The sequence below is a fragment of the Brachyhypopomus gauderio genome, chromosome 11 (assembly GCF_052324685.1).
Source record: "Brachyhypopomus gauderio isolate BG-103 chromosome 11, BGAUD_0.2, whole genome shotgun sequence".
NCBI lineage: Eukaryota > Metazoa > Chordata > Actinopteri > Gymnotiformes > Hypopomidae > Brachyhypopomus > Brachyhypopomus gauderio.
Genome location: NC_135221.1, coordinates 18,909,391 through 18,918,599, shown reverse-complemented (window position 1 = coordinate 18,918,599; position 9,209 = coordinate 18,909,391). Strand labels below are relative to the sequence as shown.

General features: G+C 36.2%; 1 protein-coding gene across 4 annotated transcripts in view; it reads right to left on the bottom strand.

Moving 5' to 3' along the window:
- Positions 1–4,064: 4,064 nt before the first annotated feature.
- LOC143527381 (mitogen-activated protein kinase kinase kinase kinase 4) overlaps positions 4,065–9,209 on the bottom strand; it is a 43,367-nt gene continuing 38,222 nt past the window's right edge. For all 4 annotated transcript variants that reach the window (XM_077022553.1, XM_077022552.1, XM_077022555.1 and 1 more), the window contains 2 exons: positions 7,884–8,023; positions 4,065–7,120 (listed from right to left, as the gene is read on the bottom strand). In XM_077022553.1, coding sequence (XP_076878668.1) covers positions 7,037–7,120; positions 7,884–8,023 — 224 coding nt within the window. In that variant the 3' untranslated portion in view covers positions 4,065–7,036. The remainder of the gene's footprint in view (positions 7,121–7,883; positions 8,024–9,209) is intronic.

Below are 9,209 nucleotides of genomic sequence, written 5' to 3'. Positions count from 1 at the left end.
AAATAACTTGTCGATCACACAGCAGCACAGGAGCGCCTCTTTCTGGCAAAGTTTACTCCTGCTGTTACTGATGTTTCATGGTCATTATTACAATTGTCATTGCCATGCCATATTTTAAAAACATAAAATTAAACAGACAGACAAACATGTAAATCGATAGTTGATGTATAGGATAGGTAAACACTAGGGGTGGGAATCTCCAAGCACTCTACGATTCGATTCAATTACGATTCAGAGGTCTGCGATTCGATTATAAAACGATTATTGATGCATCTTGGTAGTAGCAATCCATGATGAATTAACTTCAATTTTATTTCCATTTTAAAACTCCCATTTTATTTTATTTAATCAAACGAAAGCAATATGGCAAACTGAAAAAGTGCACCTGTAGCAGCATGTTTGCAGTAAATTAACAGATTTCAGCAAATGCCAACTCTTAACCAACATTATGTGCAAACAACAAACAAATATGTGGTACCAAAATCACAGCTTCCACACAAGAGTAGAATTATGTGCTAGCAGCTGACTTAAAACAATAATGTGATTTTAAAAAAGTGAATTATTTCGAATCATTTCGAGTACATGTATAAATATTTAACTTAAGTTTAACGTGCTGGGAAATATAGAAATGGACCTTAAAAGTGACGTACAAGTGCTTGAATTCCACCTTGTAAAGGTGTATGAACCCTGCAAACATGACTTTGTTCATTGCGCTGAGGCGCGGCTTGCGCAAAGTTACAAAACTCGAGCACGGGCACGGGCGAAGTCACCGCATTTACGTCATTTTCGCTGTGCGGACCCTCGCAAGTATAAAACCAGGCTTTATTAAGTTAGTGTCGGCTGGATTTGCCGCTCTTCTTGCGTCTTTGTTATGTGCGCAGCTAACGTCTAGACAATCGATTGTTGTCATTTGTGAATCGATTCTGAATCGTCCACGCTGCGCATCGAGATGCATCTAACAATCGAAAATTTCCCGCACCCCTAGTAAACACTAACTGAAAAAAATAGCAACTTTTCAAAACTGCTTCATTTACACACATTAAAAAAGCAATTACTTTTTAAAGATTATTTTTTAAGAAACTAAGAAACAATAGATAAAGGGTAAAAAATCATTCAGAGTAATGACTCCATAAGTCAGCATTGAATCTATTAAACTATCAACCTGCCAACTTCACTAAATGTATCTAGAAATAATAAATTGATGTGGGGAAAATAATTTCATGGTAATGGGGGATTCCTTCAGAATGTCTTCATCATATCCTTTCAGGACCATCTGATTTAATTGCTGTGTGGAGGGCGGACACTGAGTACGCTATGTCTGCCTTGGACAGATGATTTCAGGTCCATCAAAGCAGCACTGAAAAAGAATGACTGATGACTACCAGAAGAGCTGGAACATCCCCAACTGTGTTGTTCCTGAAGATGGAAAACACGTGGTATTCCAGGTTCTATCTAACTCTGGATCACTGAATCGCAATTACCAATGGATATGGGATAAAGGGATATGGGCTTTCATTTTCCTGAGTATTATGATCAATACAGTTGATTATATTTGCTTCTGTTTAAATTTCCTCTTACAAATAGGGTTGCCACCTAGGTCTGACAAAAGACAAGGACTCTGTCATACTGACACAGGGTGGGGGAGGCGGTGAGTGAAAATTGTTGATGGGGGGGGTTGGCGAACGTGAATTGTTGACGGGGGTGTGGGGTGGGTGTCGAACGAAAAAAAAGACAGATTTAAAGTGTGCAGAAACAGTCTAAATAGTCGTTTGAACTAACCTAGTGAAAACCGGGACATTAAAGGAATTTTTTGCCGGGACCAAATATTAAATGGAAGGAAAACCGGGACAGCCCGGGAAAACCGGGACAGGTGGCAACCCTACTTACAAAGCGCACACTTTAGCTTTCTAGTCTTGCTTATTATCTAGGCCACCCAATGGAGGATGGGTTCCCTTTTGAATCGTGCTGCTCCCAAGGATGTTTCCTAATCACCTCCTAGGGAGTTTTTCGTTTCCACTGGCTTGCTCATTAGGGATCTGGACTAGGCCTGTCACGATAATTACATTATCGACTTATCGTATGATAATTTTTTTAACCGCGATCATTTTTGCTGATGTCGATAATTGGCCATTGGGTTTCCACGCAAATTTGTTTACATGAGAATAAACCGCAACTACGTTAGATTTCAGAAAGGCACGCAGTGCTGCTCTCTCGCAACCCCCTCCCCCTTAAGGGAAGACGAATCTGTGATCAGAGAGCGACATCTACCGGTTAGGAAATGAGTTCAGTACACGGAGAGCGTATGCGTCAATAACAGTGCCACAAATACCTGTGACGCTGGGCACAGGGAGGATGAGGCACGTGTCCGCTGGTTTCGACAATGTTACTTTATTTGACATACAAACAGTGGCGGAGCTAGACTTTTATCCTTGGGGTGGCCAGAGGGTGGCCAAAGCTATTTTAGGGGGTCCAGACTATGACAATGTATATTTAAGAAAATCATTCAATTGCAATCAAAATCTGTAAATGTTATACTTTTCATATCAAGTACATCTTAAGCACGCAGGAGATCAGATTTGTGTATGAAATTTGTGCAAAATGTACAACATGTAAAAGTAAAAACACAGATGTGCTACTTCTGGCATATCTTACAATCCAAATACACGAAATAGGAAAACTGCTTTCAGCATTCCCTCGATCAGTGAGTGACAGATTTTGAAATAATTACATATTATTATTATGAAATAAGTACATATTTTCAGTAACTTACATCACTGATACGGTCACACAAACTTAAGTCGGGGTAAATAAACCACTGTAGATGTAATGTGTAGTATAATATTTTTCCTAGAATAGTGTCTTTTTTTTACTATTTATTTATGTACAATATGTAAAATTATAATATAATTCATTCATAATATTACCCGCATAAAAAAAAGGAAAATGTTTTATAAGCTGCACCGGGAAGCCGCATATATCTACTGAACTGAACACATTTAACTGAACTGGGGTGAGTTTCCCAAAACGTTCTTAGCGCTAAGTACTTCGTAACCTCGTATGAAATGTACGAGGTTACGAAGTAGTTTACTTAGCGCTAAGAACGTTTTGGGAAACTCATCCCTGATCAGTTTCTGAACGGTGCCTGTAGCATTTCACGTGCGACACTTTTTGCTTTCAGCCGGTGTTGTGGGGCATTCCAACAACCCTCGTTTATCCGCATAAAGACGCTACAGATTATATTATCGATTTATGTTTCTATGCATAAATAAGAGCTAGGTTTTAATTATCCATCACAGCAAACTGCATTATCTATGTCCAAAGCCACACTGGCTCAAGGGTGTAAATAAAATACACACTGGCTATAACAAAGTTCACCTCTGACCACGACATCGCAGTATTACAGCAGTATTATGTCTAAATATCTAGTTAGGACAAAACTAGAGTGCTCAATGAACTAAGTTATAATCACTGTAACTCCCGAATATCATCTGTAGCGTCTTTATGCGTGTGCAAACGAGGGGACTCGGAATTCGGCACAACACGTTCGTTTGAAAAAATTACTCCGTCGTGCCTGCTGCTTGCATGAGTTAAATGAAATTGAGCATTGAGTATTATTACCGATTACAAAACGCAACAGGCTCTCAACAAGATGTGCGATGCGGTGACATGTCAGTCATCTGGGGGGGCACTTGGGGTGGCCAATCAGAATTCAGGGGGGTCCAGTGCCACCCCGGCCCCTGCTTTGGCTCCGCCTATGCATACAAATAGCGCAGAGAGCGCACGTGCAACACTTATATGACTCTGACAAAGAAGAGCACGGGACACTGTGCAAACGCACATTAAATAGACAAAACACGTAAGCCCCGAGTGATGACGAGACGAGCCACAGGTGAGACGAATGAACTCATTCAGACGTAACTGCACACACGGAGATCCACAGACGCAGATGACTAGACGTAGACAACGTAAACACGCGCCCAAGAGGGAGGGGTCAGGAGCCGTAACGTGACAATACCACTATTATATATGCTGCAATTGAAAGACTGAAATGAACGTCATTTTACCTTTCCATTTTCTAAAACTTTATTGTTGTTCATATTCATAAAATATATGCAAATTAAATTCAAGATCTTTCAAGTTATTTAGCTATTTCACAGAAAAATTTATTAATCTATGAATGCTCACTTTTGCAATGAAAAAGCAATGTTCTTGCCACAGAACTAGCCAAATAGCCAAGGATAAACATAGGTATACCAAAGTGTTGTCTACACAATTTTCCCTATGATTTTACAAATTTCAGACAGAAGTTCAAATCAATCAATGAATCATGCAGTAGACAGTCAAGAAATAAGATTAAATGCGAATGCGTAGGCACAATACATTATTCATATATGCGACCACGGAAAAATAACCTAAACGGTTCATAAGAAGGAAACACTGAAAACAACACATAATACATTGTTTTAAAGTAGTACTGTTTTGCAGTTTACATCAAATAATTGCAATAGTGCAAAAGCGTAAATATTTGTTCTGATTCATTATACTATACACTTACATAAATGACAAATAGAAAATATCTATAAAAGAGTGCAAATGGTATGTACATTCACTAATGTACAAACAAATCTATAATAAAAGGTTAATGTAAACACTGTCAGTAAGTCCCCATATTGTTAATCAAATTCAATATTATAATACTTCCGGTAGTTTGGACAGGTGAAATGTGACATTTACATTTCAATATCCACTGTACACCACAGATTTTAACTATTTGTCTTCAATGGAGGAAATGTCTTTCACTAACATAAAAGTTGTAAAACTACACTTTTTCTGTACTCTACCTTTCTATAAAGTAAAATGACCAATTTGTGGTTAATTATAGAAGGTGTTAAGGTACGTTGCACATAATCATGATTTTATAGCTTAGAACAAATTCATTGGGTTATAAATGAATACAAATCCAGGCTTAGATTGTAAAAAGTGCACATAGTCTACTGGTTATGTTTAATCACAGCTTTATGTACTAATACTTGATCAAAACAACTACGGGCATGGGAAATTTTACCAGCTTAAAAAGTTTGCTCTGAACATCTTTTCTCTTCTTCCTTCTCTTTTCTTTCTTACTTTCTTTTGTCCTCATGATTTTTTTTATATCACATCATCTAACAAATTTTTAACAAAAGGTTTACTCTCTCATACAACACAACTGGGTAAAGTGAATTTGGACTCACTTTCCTAACACTGTCTTATCAACACTTCCATTCAAACACTGCCTTCACATTTTAAACTTTTGCCATATGATAAATAACATAGATTAGAATCACATTTACCTGAAGATTATCTCTAAAATGCACCAGTACTTTCAGATTGTCTATAATTTCAGTGTTGTATGCTGTTGTGCAATATGCTCGAAAGTCAAACTGAAGCCATGTCTTAGATATAAGCATATTGACAAGATCATAACCATTGTTAGAATAGAAATAGAAAATATGCCAGAAGATACATTACACACAATGGCAGCTAGATTTCATGTGTCTGATAGATAGTCAGTACTGCTGTCAGAGATCTGATGCTACATTTGCTAACCTGGCCCTCTTCATTCTGAAACAGGTAGTATATATTTTGTTAGGTCTTTAGCTAAATCAGAAACCGCCTTTACTGTCTTTACTTGGAAACTTTGTTTACATCAGAACAAACTAATCTACATTTTACATTTATGGCATTTGGCAGACACCCTTATCCAGAGCGACTTACATTTTAATCTCATTTGTTTAATACAAGTGAGCAATTGAGGGTTAAGGGCCTTGCTCAGGGGCACCGCAGTCATGGCCTCAGGTCTGGGAATCGTACCCACGACCCTCCGGTCACAAGACCAATTCCCTACCACCAGGCCATGGCTGCCCTTGGGAATCTACCTTTCCATTATATGATCAATAAATGCAAAAAACACCTCCAAACAATTACATTAACTGGTTTGATTGTAAGATCACAAAGCATACACATAGAATAAGCCAATTATAAAATCATAGGAAAACTAAGTCCAAAACATCAACTTATTAGTTAGCTTTGCATTTTTTTTAACTTGAGGTACCTGGAAGCATGTTGCTATGGATATGCAAAACACGGTCAGAAATACTTATGTTGCATTAACTACACAAACATATGTGCAGCATACCAAATGACTTAGTAACAGCCCAAATGTTCAGTCAAAGGAGCTACTTCAATTTTTATCTTTAAATTTTATTTAATAATATTTATAACCATTCATGAATCAGTTGCAATCATGTCACCAGGTTCATACTACTCATAGTAATAAAATTGTGAAAATGTGTCTACTGTGTTAGTATATTTCTTGAGTAAGCATCTTAGTAGAGGATTTAATAGCCTAGATATGCACATCCACCAATATTCTATTAGGTAATCTAGGTAAATTGCTCTTAAATAATTAAGATATACATTCCAGATTGCTTTCGATGTGCTTTGCATGGTGAGGCGGTTCAATTCGCAAGACATATTTAAAAGGACATTATACTATTACTGTATGTTCCAGACCCCACTCATGGATACTCAGTTGTGGTATTATATGTGCTAATGAATTTTAGAGTTATTAACCCAGCATAATAAAATACACATGTTGTTGGCAAGGATTGGCCTGCAATCTTTTGTTTCCCAATTACCTGGCATGGCGATCAGCTAACTAATATGTCAGTCTCACTCATTCTAACTCCGAGTTGTATATCATGATGGAAGAAAGATGTAATTTGTTTAATCCAAACATATTTTAAATACCAATTAGTCATCTAGGATCTTAATCGGAAGCTGCAACTATCAATAAATGTTTACGTAAATCAGCTTATTAATACATTCTGATCAATAAAACTTAGAATTAAATCAAACAATTATAAATAACAAAATTTCTTAGGGAATGTTGATTTGGGGGAATGATTGTTCCACGTTGATATTTCGCTGAAGTTAAAGGTGTTCTGAGTTTATCTGCATTCTGCCCTGAGCCAAGCTCTTTCTCAAACTCATGACATCACCAGTTGAAAAGGGAGTTCTGGCCCAGTGTCATGAAGTAAATCTGACTGCTGCCACCTGACTGGACCGAGGCGAAAAAGACCTGCAAAGAAACAAAGAGTTTAAAACACTTCATACTGGCAGGCTTTAAAAACCTTACCATCAAAAGCATTTTAAACCACCACTGTCATTTTCATAAATATTTACTATACATAACTATTTAACATTACATTTGTGCATAAATCCTTCACAGACATTTGAGACTGCTTTTGTAGACAATCCCTGGTGGTGTTTTTTTCAGCATATTTTATATAATAATGGAGTAATAATACAATTTACAATAAGTATGACAAAATGAGCAAAAATAATGATAATAAAGTGATGTGGACAGAATATACCTTGATAGACAATGCATAATATAACTACAATGAAAAAATCATGAATGATAAAACAGTTCTTCATGACAATCTATATTGTTAAATACAATTTTATGTAATATGTAATATTTTAGTGTATGTGTTGTATATGCATTATTTCGTATGTTTAGTATAGTATATACTATATTTATGTAGTATATCTATGCATATTTCATATGCATATTCTAGATATTTTACACCTGAGCACAATGCACTTCTACCTTTAAGAACATAAACATGAACATTTAAAAAATATATAAAAAGTTGTGTTTTTTTGTACATATAAAGTGCTTCCAGAAACCTATGAACAAAAGCTTACCTGAACTGCAAAACTTTATTTAAATTATCAGATGAGTAAGAACTGATAAGCATTTTTACAATAAACATGGCTATGTGCTTATATGTTAAGATACACAAATATAACAAGTTGTGAAAGCAAAATTATTATACCTTATCATTTCTCTCACATAGGAATTTAAGTTTTTGGGCCTTTTTATGCATGAAGACTCCTTCCAGGTTTCCAGTATCAGCTGATCTTAGCTCAATGGCTTTATCTCCCCAGCCCATGACTTGGTTTGACTGAAGATAAGCTGTGGAAGTCACAAAACGATTAAGTTGTACCACACTTGCTCTACAGGTTCGAATAATATATCCAAAGTACAAATAATTGATTTGTTGAATAATTTGGTAAGTGTACTTTCACAAAAAGTAGACTGCAACACATAACACCTCAAGAATAGAGGTGGCATGTTTTTAAAGATGTGTAAGTGAAATTCCTTTGCCCTGGAGGACCACATGAAACTGAACTTCATAAAATTTCCTATTTTAACACATTTGACTTAAAACTTATTTGTCATACAAAAACAAATATCTGGATATTCACTGATTCTCTTCAAGTTTATACAGTCACAGCAGCTTAGATAGAGAGTTATTTAAATAATACTAGAGATAATCAAGACCAAAACTAAGCTACACTCAGTTACGCTTTTAATACCTTTAGAAACTTTCTAACAGAGACATGATGAAACTGGATTGGGAAAAAAACAGGCATAGGAGCTCGCGATGATCATGTGATCATGGTCTTTTATCACTTCAGTTCAGTTTTTGTTCAGAAAGCATCTACAGGCAAACACTAGTGTTTATCTCTGCTTTGGTCCAGCTATTATACTTAAGGTAAAATCAGGGATGGTGCGTGGATAATTTAAAAAAAAAGCTGTTCATCCAAAGAAATTTTGGCCATTATTCCAAAGTTAGTTTTATGTAGCTCATTTACACTAGTAACCCAATACTATACACAATGCTGACACTGTCTTTGCAAATAATCTTTACACGGAACTCTCTTACTTTCTGCATTAACCTGTCATGAATTAGTTTATCCTGCTTGGCCATTTTAAATGCAAAGTTTGTGAAAAAGAACACAGGGTTGCTTCCGTCAAAGGCGCTAACTATAGCAAAGGTCAATTACACCTTATTTTTCGGACAAGCAAAAATTATTTGGTAAGGTTGAGAAGTCTTACCTCCTGCCTATGACAGAAAGCCAGATCTCAGTGTCTCAAGATGTATAGCAAAAACAATCTGACTTTCTGCTCGCTTTATACCAGGACATCTATGTATTATAAATCCAGATTTACTTACCAAAATATCTGTGAATATCCCAAGGACAAAGGGCACTTCCACATGAATTTATTTGTCCAAGCTATAAATATGTATAATAAATGCATTCATATTTCACAGGTTCACAGTGCCACATGATGAGCAGAACTTTTGATACACAGC